The sequence below is a fragment of the Larus michahellis genome, chromosome 7, assembly GCF_964199755.1.
Source record: "Larus michahellis chromosome 7, bLarMic1.1, whole genome shotgun sequence".
NCBI classification, from domain to species: domain Eukaryota; kingdom Metazoa; phylum Chordata; class Aves; order Charadriiformes; family Laridae; genus Larus; species Larus michahellis.
In genome coordinates, this window is record NC_133902.1 from 36,597,089 (window position 1) to 36,611,824 (window position 14,736).

At 43.6% G+C, this 14,736-nt stretch overlaps 3 protein-coding genes across 16 annotated transcripts in view; 1 reads left to right on the forward strand and 2 right to left on the reverse strand.

The window, feature by feature from the left end:
• The window catches only part of UBR3 (ubiquitin protein ligase E3 component n-recognin 3), a 114,127-nt gene extending 106,465 nt beyond the window's left edge, over positions 1–7,662 (reverse strand). For 2 of the 5 annotated variants that reach the window (XM_074596308.1, XM_074596307.1), the window contains exon 1: positions 7,116–7,662. In XM_074596308.1, coding sequence (XP_074452409.1) covers positions 7,116–7,567 — 452 coding nt within the window. In that variant the 5' untranslated portion in view covers positions 7,568–7,662. The remainder of the gene's footprint in view (positions 1–7,115) is intronic. The other 3 variants (XM_074596311.1, XM_074596306.1, XM_074596309.1) reach the window with 2 other exon arrangements.
• A 958-nt stretch (positions 7,663–8,620) lies between these two features.
• Positions 8,621–14,535, forward strand: METTL5 (methyltransferase 5, N6-adenosine). 5 transcript variants are annotated; one of them, XM_074596335.1, is made up of 8 exons: positions 8,621–8,734; positions 9,175–9,296; positions 9,940–10,054; positions 10,493–10,674; positions 11,085–11,167; positions 11,475–11,526; positions 12,204–12,253; positions 14,053–14,535. In XM_074596335.1, the coding sequence occupies exons 2-8, from the start codon at positions 9,188–9,190 to the stop codon at positions 14,095–14,097; spliced, it is 636 nt and encodes a 211-aa protein (XP_074452436.1). In that variant the 5' UTR covers positions 8,621–8,734; positions 9,175–9,187; the 3' UTR covers positions 14,098–14,535. The 5 variants fall into 5 exon arrangements, with proteins under 5 accessions (XP_074452436.1, XP_074452433.1, XP_074452434.1 ...); XM_074596332.1 differs by lacking the exon at positions 14,053–14,535 and adding an exon at positions 13,222–13,333; XM_074596333.1 differs by lacking the exon at positions 14,053–14,535 and adding an exon at positions 13,222–13,333 and having other exon boundaries at positions 8,659–8,753.
• The window catches only part of SSB (small RNA binding exonuclease protection factor La), a 32,029-nt gene continuing 30,265 nt past the window's right edge, over positions 12,973–14,736 (reverse strand). For all 6 annotated transcript variants that reach the window (XM_074596318.1, XM_074596316.1, XM_074596317.1 and 3 more), the window contains 3 exons: positions 14,532–14,715; positions 14,226–14,357; positions 12,973–13,443 (listed from right to left, as the gene is read on the reverse strand). In XM_074596318.1, coding sequence (XP_074452419.1) covers positions 13,346–13,443; positions 14,226–14,357; positions 14,532–14,715 — 414 coding nt within the window. In that variant the 3' untranslated portion in view covers positions 12,973–13,345. The remainder of the gene's footprint in view (positions 13,444–14,225; positions 14,358–14,531; positions 14,716–14,736) is intronic.

The window sequence follows — 14,736 nt, forward strand, 5'->3', positions numbered from 1 at the left end:
TTTTCAAATATGGACCTAAAGATAGAGAAATTTAGATACAATGCATATTCTAGTTCTGTATGTTTAATTTCATAACATTTAGGATCTGATATTTCAGAGTTCTTAGTCTTACATAGCATTTTCAAAGCAGAATTCCCAGCTGACTTCAAAAGCAGGTCTGAGAGACAAGCAGACCAGCAAATATCTGGTCCTGAGCCCTCATCAGAACCATCTTTGCTTGGCCCTCACCCTTTCCAAACCATTAGTTCACATACAGTCTCCCTGCACAGTTGCTTTCAGAGTCCCATCAATTATCTGCCTTAAAGCACATGGACAAGTACATCTTCTGTTTAAAGAACAAAAATCCAGTTTCTAAAATAAAGTTAACAAAAATATTTTCTGGCTAGTTTTAATTTTCTTGCGAAAATTTTCTAAGTAAGTCAAACATAGGGCGTGTAATATTTTGGCCCAAATACTTCATCTGACAAAGTTCTAAGTGACTGCATAGTGCTAGACAAATGTAAAAACAACCTTCATTTCTGCAGGATTTGAGTAAGATGTGTGGACTGTTATAAAAGCTATCAACTTAAGCTGAAAATGCCACTTTGGTCAGGCCTCCAACAGACAAGGTGAATATATATGTAATTTGCAGTTTTTTTGGAAAGGTAAGTGTGTGTCCATGCATTTCATGCCAGAGCTATTATCATGGCACGTGCTGTGCAGAAACAGAGAGATGCATCCTGAAGAAGGCAGCCGAGTTCATTATACAGTCCTTGTTATTGTAATACCCAAATGGCTAGCTCTATTACTTCAACATAAAGAAAATTCACCATATTCTTTTCAAAGCTTACTACCAGAACCCTCTATAGAGGTGGGTAGCTAGGATACTATTATTTAAAATCACCTGCAGGTGTCAGATACCATTCCAGGATTTTTTAAAAATATAAAATTCCTGATATTCTGCAAGTGATAAGGAAGAATGGCCTGAACTCTGACTAACTTATATTAATTGTCGTTAGGAAAGATTTAAGAGACAAAAGTTCTTGAGGAATGTGTTCCCCAAACTTACACCCAAAATCACGTCTATTCTGTTGCCAACAGATCCATCAACAGTTCCATGTAGATCAGATACGTACCAGACAAATAACACTCCACCCTGACACAGCAAACTTAGAATCGTGGACAGCTGATAATTTCACAAAAGGGATAAAAAGAGCTTTGGAAATTGGTGGGATCAAAGCAAAGGAACTGAAAATCAACACTGGTTAGCCCAAATCTAAACAAGATTCTGTTTCCATAGACCTCCAAAGCATCAGTTCTTCTTCAATTTAATATATACCAAGGTATATCACAAAGTGATAGACAAGTCATACAATAAATAAGCCAATTTCAGACAAGGCAAGATATACAGCAGTTATATCCTGTGACCTCAATCTTCAGAGTACTATTCTGTTCTTCAAACCAGACTGGCCCTATCAGCAAAAGCTTTGAGGTAGAACCATCATTTATTTTAAGCTTGTTCAGTGACTAACGCAGCAAGAGTTCAGACTTCTAAATGTTTAATGTTACGTATATTGATACATTTGAGTATCTTATCAATGGCATATTATTCCTGAGGCCTGTTTAAAGTACATGGCGTCTAGTCAGGACACAGCTCTAAAAGCAGTAATACAGAATTAACACTTGGCTGTTAACCATTTGGAAAACATGACAGCAACTAATTTAGAGGCTGATGTAGTCCTAATTAGAGACATTCTTAAGAGAACTCAAGACAGGCAGGTTTGTGAACTGACTGTATGGACTTAAATCAACACAGCAATTTGAAATCTTTTTTGCTTTCCAAGGATAAAACCTAACATGAAGGTCCACGAAAACTACCGAATGTTATTGTGGAATCCTAAGCAGCAACACAAAATATTGAGCTTTAGGTCTGGGGGAGGTGGGGAGGAAGGCAGAGGGAATCAATTATTCATAAATGCATGGTAACTGTGGTTCCTTGAAATCCTGTGGTCAGCGTGAATTCCAGTATGAATTCCTGTACCTTGTATGTGGAAGATCAGATACTGGAGTTTTCATTCTGAATAGTCGCACCCACCAGAAGTACTTGACCATGGGTTTATTTGGACTCTCATGCCAAGCTAATAGGCAGTACGGCTTCAGCCAGAAGTCCGCAATAGTCCAAAGGACTTCAAAAGCAGAGAAGCTGCACGGAGTTGATAGAGATCCTACGGAACACCATTTGTACCAGCACAACAATCCTGAACACAAGGTCGTTTTTACATGGCTTCATAACGCTCAGAGGCTAAACTCCTTGATAATGTGCAGGGTCTCAGCCTGTTGATAAAGCATCTGTTTCAGCAGCTTCTTGAACTCTTCCCTCCTTGAGGCTGCATTACCAAACCTAGCCTACGTGCTGGAGAACCGAAACCTTCTTGCCTAGTGTTAAAGAATACAATTGATAGAGTCACACCGGAAGGGACAACCTTGAAGCAGCAATATGCTATATGTGTGCTGAACAGGTGATTTCGCTGTTGCAAGACACTCCATAAAATAACCACATAAGCTACTTAATGCCAGTAAAATAGTTATTACCTGTATGTCCCAGAACCCAGCCACCGGCAGATCTGACTTTTTTGATCTTAAGTGGATCACAGCTGCCAGAACCCAAGATGATAGAAGAGACCTTGTCTGGTGAACATGCACAGAATATATCCAAGGGTAACAATAATAGCTTTCTCAACAGCAAGCTTGCTTTTTTGTTGTCACGCTATTTGTTTAAGTTTTCTCAAGTCTAGAATAGGAAAACGGTCCTTTACTCTTACTTAGCAACAGAAACTAAAAGAAATAGAATGTATTCTTCCATAGCTCCCAAACAGCACAGCAAGGCCATTTCTACTGAAATGAGCTCCTCTAAGGAAGTGTGTCTGAAAAGGAATTGAGTCAGAAGGAGGGAAAGAAGGATATGGGGACAGAGTAGTAAGGTCATCAACGCTAGGTATCTACTGTTCAAAATTTAACTAAAACTATTCAATAATACTTACTGGGTGCAAACATTTTAAACACACCAGAAAAACAGAGCTAATTCTAAATAAACTAAAGCAGAAGAAAATAAGCAGGCTAGAAACTAAGAATATACTTCTCATACTTGTTGGCAGTGAGCGGAGGCAAGGAGAATTTTCCAGCCTTTTCATAAGGGATCATGGTAGACCCAACAGATGCATCAGTCCCCAGGAGAGACATAATGAAGATGGGGGTTGGGGGGGAGAGAGAGAGAGAGAGAGGGAGAGAAGTCTGATCTAGCATGTAGCTTGGACAAGATCTCCATGAAACATACACTGATGTACCCTCTAAGACACACAGCTAAATGGAAAGATAAGTGTGGATCATTAGAGACAGGACTGCAGAAAAGCTTAGAGCTAGATACCTGAAGGTGCTTTTGAACACACAGCATATAACATCAATCTATAACAGCTACCTTTCTTATAACTACAGGGTTTTTTACTTCACACGCCTACTGATAAAGAAATGGCCCACTGTCGCAAGTGGCAATTGATAATTTCTTAGACCCTTTGATGTAAGTCATAAGAGAAGGCAAAGCTCTATGTCAATGGAGCCATTGGTTGCCATAACTACCATCAAATACACAGCAAACATCAATGCAGAAGCCTGTTTAATGAAATTCTTTACCTGGCTTTTTGCCTTTCAGGATATGCAACCCTTGATGAAGATATTATTCTCTTTGTACTGTAATGCAGCACTAAAACATCTGCTTCCCACATGATTAATTTAACAAATAAGTCAACACACAGTGAGGCATACTCAGAAACAGGACACGGGGGAATGAAATAGCCAAAGTGTAGAGGCTCTCTAGTATATCAGGTTATTGTCTACAGACTTAAAGGGGAATCGGAACAAGACAGCCACAGAAACAAGACGGTACTCATCAGTAACGGACTACTGACTAGTTATACTCTTATTACAACCACATGGCATATTGCTTTCTTCAAGCTTATTTTATAAACTATCAAGTTTCATTATAACTCAAGATCATCTACCAACCAAAAAAATACTCCAGTCTGAATTTTCTCCTGTCCAACTGCATGGGGTTTTTCTCCTCCAACAGATGAACTCACCTGCTGAACTATGAACATATGTCTACTATAAATGCTTTAGAACTGAAGATTTTGCCTTCTTCAAAGCATTATTAATTACCTCTGATGGAGCTGCAAAATTTTATTTGCCCATGGCTACATACCATATGGGAGACGACTACAAACTATTTTCACTCACTGACATATCACTGGATCTTAAAAATCTATTAGACCTTGCCACAACTAGAGTTTTTAATACTTTGACAAGCAGTTACATTTACAAACTTGGATATTTTCTAAAGTCTAAATTACATTCTAGTAGATCAGACCAACTGCAACTAACTTAATCATCAAAAACACTGAGATTTGCATAGGAATCAAAAGGTTCAAAAGTGTGACAATCCAAAAACTCTGAACATGGAGACAAGATAACAAGAACCAACAGAAACTACTGTTACTATAATATTCGTATACAGTATCCACACAAAATTTTATCTGAGCAGGCAGATGGTAGATAAAGTTCGTAAGTAGGCTCCACATTTGATTCCCTTGCTATTAATAGAAGCCTAGGCTGTGGTGGCCAAGGTTATATCGGGCTAGACACACTCTGGTTTCCTGATTCTACCATGAAGGCCACCTAACTTTAACATGCAAAGCATTACCTTTGTAATTGTGCAACTGATTTGTATACACAGTTAAATCAGTTTATCTAAACATGCTGCACTGAAGCAATTCAAGTCAATAGGCAAAACTCCGTGTGTGTTTGCGTGCATTAATGTTTTTACATTGGTTTAAGCTTAACTTTGTGTTGCACAGCAAAGTTTCTAGTTCACTTAATTGCACTGGCTTAACATCAATTCTTTAGATAAGCAGGGGTGACCTTATGTTGAGTGCAGGCACCCCACGCACCGTCATGTATTGTCCTCCTGTATGACCATGAGGACTGGAAAATCTACTGCTCAACTCAAGAGCGTTGTTTCTGAATGGATACTACGGAATTATTTATCTAAAATGATCAAACTTCCTGAAGGGACCTACCTCACACCCAAGGCAATTTTACTCTCGAATCCTACTATTAAAAGTAATAAGTAGGGTAAATATAATAGAACTGAGGAGAACGGTCTTACTCCCTCAGGGTTTGTATCAGTTTACACTGCAAGTTTAATAGCATTTTTTTGTTTGTTCTTTATTACACCAGTTTTCTTCAAGACAAAAATAGTTTAAAATAGGAAAAGACAACGGTGAAAGCTATAAACTCTGGGATGAGAGCAGTACCAGAAGTCATTTCAATATTTACCTAAAGTAGTTCAATTTGTCTATGCTCTATTAAAATCCTACCACTAAGAGGAGCCCTAAATCTATCCCACGCTGACCACTAGAAGAAGTGACATTAAGTTTTTTTCTTACTTCTCAAGATCAAGGGGAACTGTTACTTCAGTGATACTGAGGAAGGCAGAATCGCCAGAAGTTGAACAAGAGCTGATAAAGAATCACTTCAGCAGTAGCCCCTTGAAACCAGTTAAGATTAATAAAAACAAAAGGAGGGAAAAAATTCTTCCATTGGAGGGAGTCTACCAATGAGAAAAGACTCCACCAAAAAGGAAGAATGAAGAAACGATGAAGACAGATATCAAGAGAAACAAAGGGGGGAAAAAAAAAAAAAACTTAAGAAGAAACAAAGAATGAAGCCATCTCAAGGCCTAGAGCAGGAGAATGGTGTCTATAGACACAAAGAATCAGAGCCAAGACAACAACCTTCAAGCAACAGAAAAAAGCAGAATTAGTGAAATCTCTAAGTAGAAGCCCAAGACCAGAAGGAACCTTAAGATGCAGAGTGAGCGGTGCAGAATTATACACTGTAAATCTTAAAAACATGAAAAGAACCAATGAAAATGTTTTAATACTTCTGCATGTTCCTAGCATTTTCTGCTAGGTATGCCACAACTCAGGATTTATTGGGAAGAGACGGGACAGTTTTTACAAGGAGAGAATATCTCACCCAGTCTAAGACCATCAAGACAGAGGCTATTCTAGAAAGCTAGTCAGAAGAGAAGCCTCACTCAAGCACTCCAAAGTGTCTTCTGGCAAAGTCTTTAGCTCCCTGGTGAATGAACAGGAACACAGGCAGCTCCAGAAAGACAATCAGATGTGAAATTTGAAGTTTACTGGCCAGGTATCACCTCCACCCAATTATTGGTTGACTGATCTTCCCTTTGACCATTGAGTACAAAGGGAACAAAGAAGGGTATAATGAGGTACCACATTCTTCTTTCTGAAGAAGGTACCATTTTCTTCTTTCACATTCTGGCCAGGTACCCAAGTCTTGCCTCCAGCAGGTCTGCATGCTTACAGAATACCAAGGACATTTGACTTCCTCAAAACCCTACCCTGGCTGTACCCATCTAAGAGTGACCGAATTCCTTGACTGAAAGCCGAGAATACCAAAACCACAAGGCAAGACGGAACCGCAGACTGGGAAAGCACAAAAAAATGGCTCCCTCTTACTCAATCTGTTCACTTCGGCGTATTTGCTCGCCCGAAGTCCAAAAGTATTTGGCCAGACCTCCTGGCTGGCTGCGCTAGGCCAAAGCAGCTCGCTGGGAGCTGACAGGTACCGCCTCCCATGCACTCCGCCTTATCAGCTTCCCCGAAGGCACAGGCACCCGCTGCGAGGGCAACCAGATTTGCATGAGCCACCCCCCCCCGCCCAAAAAAAAAAAAAAAAGGCACACGCCCGTCAACAAAGAAGGAAGCCACCTCGCCGGACCCCCGCCGGGAGAGAAGGCGGGGCTGACCCCCCGCCGCTCAGCCCGGCTCGGGCGCCGCTTCCACCGATCCTCCTCCGACCCCCGGCCAGACAGGGAGGGAGGCGACTCAGACGGAAGCAGGTGCCCCGCTCACCCGCCTCCTAGACAGGCACCGGGCAGAGGCCGAGCCGCGGCCACACCTCCGCCGCCCCGCGGGGAGGCCGCTGGGCCCTCGGGGGCCGCCCCCCGCCGCGCCGGCAGGTGCCCGCCCGTCCCGCCGAGGTCGCCCGGCGCTCACCCGGCCTCCCGCATGACGTTGCTGTCGCCGCAGTCGCAGGCGCCCCCCGCCTGGCTCCGGAACATGTTGTAGTCGTGCCCGGCGTGTTCGCCTTGGTGGAAGCACTCTGCGCACAGGCTCATGCAGGGCGAGATCCCGCACGTCCGGCACCGGTAGGCCACGAAGTTGGCTGTCCACACCAGGCCGCACAGCGTGGCTGGGTCGTAGGCCCGCACGGCTTGCACGAAGCTGTCCCAGGGCTCCCCGCCCGACAGCAGGCAGCGGCACCACTCCAGCGCCTCGGCCGCCGCCTCCCCGCCACCAGAGCCCGGGCCCGCCGCGGGGGCCAGCACCCGCGCCAGCAGCGCCCGCAGCTCTCCCGCCGCCTCTGCCCCGCTCTCGCCGCACAGCGCCGTCTTCAGCTGCGCCGCCGTCACCCCCTTATCCGGGCCGCTGGCGCCGGCCCCCGCCATGATGGGAAACTGAGGAGCCGTTACGGCTGCGCCGGGCTCCCGGCTCTGGGGCTCCCCCCGCGCCGCCCTCTCTCCCCTCCCAGCGGCGCCTCCCTCTCGCGATAGCCGCGGAACGGGCGCCCTCCCCGCCACCCGCCCGCTACCTCCTCCTGACACTGCCTCTCCCCTCCCCTGACATTACCCCTCCTCTTCCTCTGCCCTCCCCGCCAGCCCGGGCACCGCGCAGGTGCGCCGCCCGCCCCACAAAATGTCGCCGCCCGCTGGCCTGAAACTTCTTGTCAGGGCGGGGGGCGCGCCGCCTGCCACCGCGGCCCTCACCGCCCTTCGCCTGGAGCGCCTGCCTGGGGAAGGGGGGGCCGGCCACCGGCGTTAACGGAGTCCTCTTTGTTACTGGGCCGCGGCTCCAGCGAGGAGGCTGCCGTGAAGCAAAGGCACCGCGCCGGTGTGTCCGGGCCGTGGCGGTCCCGCCAGGCTGAGGCGGCGGCTCTGAGGAGTGGGGGACGCGGAAAGCGCCTCTGAGCCCCGCTGTCACGGCGGGACACCACCGGCGGCGGCACCGCACCGCGCCGAAGACCCCGAAACCAAACCAAAACCTGTCCCTAAGTGAAAGTGAGCTTTTATCTGACAGCAACAAAGCCCCCGAGGCGGGCGCCCCTCTGCTGGCTTCGCCGCCCTGCCTCCTCTGGTGGCCGGCGGTGCGGCCCCTCAGGGCAGGGAATGGCGGGCAGCGGCGCGGCGGGTCTCCCCCCGGGATCACGGGGAGGAAAACATGAGAAAAGTGAGCGAATCTGCTACTTTCCTCTCAAAAAGGGTCCTTTCCGCCGCACCGGCAGAGGTCCCTCTCCTCGCTGTCCCTCGTGTCCCTTGACAGCCAAGGAAGCGCTGGGGGGACATCCGGGGGGGCCTTTCACGGGCACCCAACATAAAGTTGTAATAAAACGTATCGTGTTTGTACGTGACAGGTCACAGCTAGTGACAAGAAGGGGAAAGTTCCCCTGTCTTTCCCCTCCCCGTTCGCCCGGAACGGGGCGGCGGCCCTGCGGCAGGGGGCGGAGCGCGGCGCTACCCGGCCCGGCGCCGGGGGCTGGCTCGGGGCGCGGCGCGGCGGAAGTTGCGCGGCGGCGCTCGGCCCGGCCCGGCCCCCTCAGCCCGCCCCGCTGGGCCGCGGTGAGTGGGGGTGGTCGAGGTGTGTGCGGCTCCGCGGTCGCGGAGGGGGCCCTGGCGGGCGACGGGCGTGGGGGGTGGAGATCCCCGGGCCTCGGTTCCGGCTCCGCTGAGGGCTGGACGTCTGTCGCGGGGCCTGGCGGGAGGAGCGGAGCCCGGGCCGAGGGGGGCGCGGGATCTCCGAGGCGGCTGGCGGGAGCCGGTTACCGGCGGTGCGTGAGGAAAGGGGCTACCGCGGTGCGGGAACAGCCTCCCGTTAGTCGGCACCGGGCTTGCGTGCACGCACACACACCCCACCGCCATCGGTGGGCCGTCAGCTGGATCTCCGAGGCGGCTGCATGGAAACAGCTGGGAGACAGTGAGGAGGACAGTAGGATTTCAAGTATAAAATAATATGCCGTTTATTTATGTCATTGCAACTGATAACACATTGTTTTCCTCAGTTAAACTATAAACATGAAGAAATTAAAGCTCAAAGAACTGGAAAGCTGCCTTCAGCAAGTCGATACTTTTGAAAGTCCAAAACTGCTCCTTGAACAGTATCCAACAAGACCTCACATCGCAGGTAGAGGTTACCGGCACCTCTTTTACTAGTTCTTCATCAGCACTTCGGAAAACAAAAAAAAAAATGTTTTTACTGCATTATCTCATTTGAAGCTTTTGCACTAAAAGGAGTTGAGAAATTGTATCCAGCAGGAATGTAATTAATTATTTTTTAATGATCTGTTAACTTCTTTTCATTAGAAGTACACTGTTAATGTACAATCCAAAAATCAAGTAAATTGATTTAAAAGATAATGTTGTGATAGAAACATTTTAACCTGTAAATGAGAAGGCTGAAATGCACTTACTTCATGATACCCAAGAAACAGTAAAATTAAATATTATTTTTTCCAATATTTTACATCTTTCTATTATTTTTACCCAAACAAATGTAGAGGCATACTTTTTCCACAGACAATATTCACAGCTCTGTGTGTATTCTCTCCACCAAAGATCTGTAACTCGTCAAAATGTTTTTGACTTGTTTTCACATATAAATGAAAAAGAGAATTACGGGCAGCGAGAACATTAGCTTAATTTTGCATTACAAGAAACCTTTAGTTCAGAGTTTTCTGAAGGCAGAAGTAACTTTTCTTGATTAATCAGATGCATATTTGATAGTATTGACCTGTGATTTTTGTTTGTTTTGTTGGTTTTTTTCCCAGCATGTATGCTTTATACAATTCACAATACTTTTGATGATATTGAAAACAAAACAATTGCAGATTTAGGATGTGGTTGTGGCATGCTCAGCATTGGAAGTGCAATGTTAGGAGCAGGGTAAGTATTTAACACTAAGTTCTGGTGGGATTTTTTTTCTGGCACAGGAGAGTAGAAGAACATAGTAATGCTGAACTAAACTCATTTTAGGTATTTAATCTGGTGCATAATGAGGCTATTTAATATGTTTAGACAGTCAATAACCATTAAAATAGTGGAAGAGATGGACAGTTGCCATGAGTTTGGAAGTCATAATGTTTGCTTTCCCCTGAAGCACTAAATGAACACGTGAAACTTCCTTCACAAACTTGAAAAGGATATTTGAGAAAGGGCAACAGAGCTACTCGCGTTTTTATCATGTATTTTTATAGCGTATGCTTGTTACATTCCCTAGGTAATTCAAGTTGTGTATGCAGATCCTTTTAACTTTACTATAGACTTTAAAACACCATTTTATTTTGCACGAGACTAATATGTGGCACTTTTTTTTTTTAATAGATTGTGTGTGGGGTTTGACATAGATGCAGATGCACTGGGAATTTTTAATAGCAATATTGAAGACTTTGAGCTCACGAACATCAACATGGTTCAGTGTGATGTCTGTTCTTTATCTGACGGCATGGCAGAGACTTTTGACACAGTTATAATGAACCCTCCGTTTGGTACCAAGCATAATAAAGGTTGGTAATTCCAAAAGTCAGTTAGAAATTATTGGGAATGAAACAGCAAGGGAAACACTTCTAATGAACTTCTAATGAAACATCTCCCTTCGTTATCACAATTACCTATTGTCATTACCTAGAGTTTTGCTGATCTGGAATCAGTTTCCTAAGCACAGATTAACGGCTTCAGCATTGTAACTAGCAATCACTGGGTTTGAAATAAACAATATTAGCTATTTCACATCCTATAATTTTTCTCTTTTACTAAAAGCAATTGCATAAGTTTTAGAAAAGCATTATGTACCTTAATGTATTCAGTCCTGTTTCTCAAATAGCTATTCCAGAAAAATCAAAGTGTGAAGCAAATATTTAAGTCCTCCAGTTTAAGCTTGCGTTGAATGTTTCTAATAATTTCAACATTCTTTTAGGAATGGATATGATTTTCCTGAAAACTGCTTTACAAATGGCAAAAACAGCTGTGTATTCCCTTCACAAAACTTCAACAAGGCAGGTAAGTCTCTTTATTTTAGTAGGGTGAGCGTTAACCAGGCAATGAAATAGCTGGCATTTAATGATGCTGTCTGTAGCTTCACCAATTTCTTCACACCTTTATGGAGTAGGAAACTTGTTTTGGGTAAACACTAATCATATGGAATAACTGTGATGTCACATACATCAAGAGAAGTACATGCTCTAATGTTTCAGCTTGAAAAACAAAAGCACGGGAGACTTCTTAAATAAGTACAGGGGTGTCGATGTTTATAAGACAACATAGAAAAAAAGCTTTTAAATTAACCTGTGACTATTTGATATTGTAGCACATTCAAAAGAAAGCAGATGAATGGGAAGTGAAGATGGAAGTCATAGCAGGTAAGATTAATTTGTTAAAAAAAAAAAACCAAAACGAAACATTTTAATATCTATAACACTACTAGCAAGTCTTAACAGCCTGAGGTAAATTTAAGTGTGATTTAACACTGAAAAGGATGCAAGTCCTTTTTTTAAGCAGCCTTTTTTTTTTTTTTTTTTTTTAATACCTTGCTACCTGGCTAGAATACAAGCAGGCACTTAATAAAGCTCTGAGGAATACATATTCTGTGCAGAACTAGAATTGAATTTCTTCCTGGACTAGATTTTGCCTCCAAGCAGAAGTTACCTACCTTCCTGAATAACAAAAGCAAAGTGCAGGTCAGTTCTCACACAAAAAAGCATCCTGTCTTTATCGTCACACCAGTATTTTTCTGACAGTTGCTCCAGTATCTTCCCAATTCTTAAATATCAGCAGCTGGATGCTTTACACAGTCATACAACTTGAGACGTGGAAGTTGCACAAGTGCTTGAAGCACAACTGCATTTCAGCCATCCACTTACTGTGTGATGTGGCTGGCTTAAATCTCCAGTCACAATCTAGTCCAGAGGTCTAGAGGTCTCCAGTTATCCAGTGAGGGGGCAACAGAGGTGGGCAATGGAAGAATATGGCTGCAGGGTGTAAGTCAACTGACTAACAATCATTCTAGTCTAACAAGAATTCTTTGTACTGTTCACAGAACTTAGGTATGACCTACCAGCATCATACAAGTTCCATAAGAAGAAATCAGTAAGTATAAAACCTAATGTAACTGAGAAAATGCTCTGTCTTGTACTAGGCAGGTAAATAAATTACTGGATGAGGAATGCTCACAGCACTTGAGAGCAGTTCCACTGCTGTTACTACATTTTGTAGTTGAACAGGGTAAAGAATCATTGTAAGGCAAGCCAAAGCTATGTACACAGATTAAAGCCAGCACTGCAACTAGATGTGAAAAAGCTAAGGGTTGCCTTCCTTGACTCAGCTTTTCATAGCTATTTGCTTGATCCTATCTGCAGCTGGAATTTAGCCTGAATTAAGTAATGAAGACCAGAGTAATTAGGATTTTACAGCTGTAGCGTTATTTCAGTGTTCTATGCTCTGCACTGCAAATAGCTACAGCCAGTGAAGTCCCTCACAGAACCATCTTAGAGGGGCAGGAAGAAGTTACGCGCTTCCTCCTGCAATAGAAGATCCATCCAGGATGCTAGAGCAGGCCAAGTTCCTGGGTGCTGGTTGCTGGCCTAGGAGATGCTCATCCCATTACCACAGGGGAAGTAGAGAGAATCCTGGAGTAGACTGAGCAAGATTTGAAGATTGTTAGGTATGTTGAGTAGCAAACAGTAGAAGTTTTATTCAGCTGTACCTAGTCTCTTGGTGACTTGAACCTAAGTGACGGAAGTGTGTCCTTTAGCTTTGCTACTTCACAGTTACAGCTTTATACTACATTAACATCCAGGCTTCAGTAATAAGCAGTTTGAAGTTCTGAATTTATTGGCAGCTGCTATTTAACGTAACTGCACGATTACAAAGTCCAGAACCTTTTACATTTGAATGAGGTGCAGAGAAGTTGAGAGGATCTGACAGTATAAACAAAACTATAAATATAAAAGAGTTTTCCAGGGTGGTATGTTAAGAGTAAGCATGCTTTTAACAACAACAACAACAACAACAAAAAAGCTGTAACCCAACAAAATGAAGCTTTCCTCTCATTGTAGGTTGACATTGAAGTGGATTTCATTAGATTTTCTGCCAAGAAACTCCTGAACTGAGGCATGTCTTTAAAACCTATTGAAAATGGAACAATAAAACCAATGATTTTTTTATTTATTTATTTTAGTATTACTGATCTCCACCTCCATTTTCTGTTTTCAGTTGTTTTGGTGTGGGTTCTTCTTTTTCCGTTTCCTCTAGCGGTCTCTTCTTGGGACTTGCTGGTTCTGCAAGATTGAATATGTAGTCATTTATGGTAAAGGAAAGCATTTCAGCATTACTTGAAATCTTCTGAAAAAACAAACCCTTCCTACCATGTAAGTTCAAGGATGAGTCCTAATTTATCCAAAGCCACTGCTATGCTAAAAGATTTACTTATTACTGCCACTTAGAGCTTTTAGATGTTCTAACACACCAACTTTGAAGAGCTTCTTCCCTGTATAACTTCACAGCAGGAGGGCAGGTAAGAAGATGAAGGAATACAATGTAACAGGAGGAGGTTTCACTGGGTTTTGTTTAAGCAGGTGCCACATCTAATGAACAAAAGCTTAGTTCTTTATCTCCTCCAAGCTAAATACCAATATGCAGAACTATTAGTCTTCTCATATCCTCAAGCAAAAAAATCACCACTCAAGAGACTGGATGTGTACAGTTGTGTAATGTTGCTGACAACTACCATCTTCAATGCAGAATGTTTTTAAACAACCCTGTAAGTACAGCCTCAGCTATCTAGTAATTATTTTAATATGCTTTTTGGACAGTTTTAAACAACCCTGTAAGTTGGTTAAAGACAGCCTCAGCTATCTAGTAATTATTTTAATATGCTTTTTGGACAGTTCTGGAAGGAATCAAGCAGAAGACCCCTGAAGTTACTTTACTGATACTGACAGAGGACAGAAATACCACGATGTAGGGCCAAATCTGAAACACTTGTAAGAAACATGGGTACTTCTCCAGAAGGTAACTCCATGTACTAAAGAAGCTGCCTCCAGTGCACAGAATGACATACCTGTTTTAGTATCATCTTCGCCACCTTCTTCTTCATTCTCAAACTTTATTTTCTTACCCTGGAACTGTACTTTCCCTTTGTGTGCACCTTGAGGTGCCTTTCCCCCTCTTCCTTTTCCTTTAATTTTGCGTCCTGTGGGGATGTAGGATGTCAGTAACTTTGTATCATTTGTCTTTTAAATGGCAAGGCTCAAAAGAATGCTTTACAGTTAATCAGTGTTCAGTATGTATTCACTATTTACACAATTACTTTCACACAATGACACTTCTACGACATTATAAATGCTTAAATAAATAAGAGGAGGACCTTTTGTTTTCTGTTTCAGCAATTCTTGCTGATCTTCCAGGATTTTTTTCAGAGCTTCTTTCTCTGCATCTCCTTCTATCACTTCCCATGTAACATCCTTGTTCCGAAGCTGTAAGTTTCCATTATGTGCTGCTTTGGCTTTTTCCAGAGCTTCTTTTGCAATATCTTTAAATAGGATAATTCCCTAAAAAAGAAGAGTGGCATT

What these genes read in the sequence shown, in the direction of transcription:
- METTL5 (XM_074596332.1), top strand. Translation starts at nt 9,188, where the DNA reads ATGAAGAAATTAAAGCTCAAAGAACTGGAAAGCTGCCTTCAGCAAGTC. An exon ending in TGGTACCAAGCATAATAAAG is followed by an intron (nt 10,675 to 11,084) that starts GTTGGTAATTCC and finishes ACATTCTTTTAG; the next exon opens with GAATGGATATGATTTTCCTG. An exon ending in AGTTCCATAAGAAGAAATCA is followed by an intron (nt 12,254 to 13,221) that starts GTAAGTATAAAA and finishes CTCTCATTGTAG; the next exon opens with GTTGACATTGAAGTGGATTT.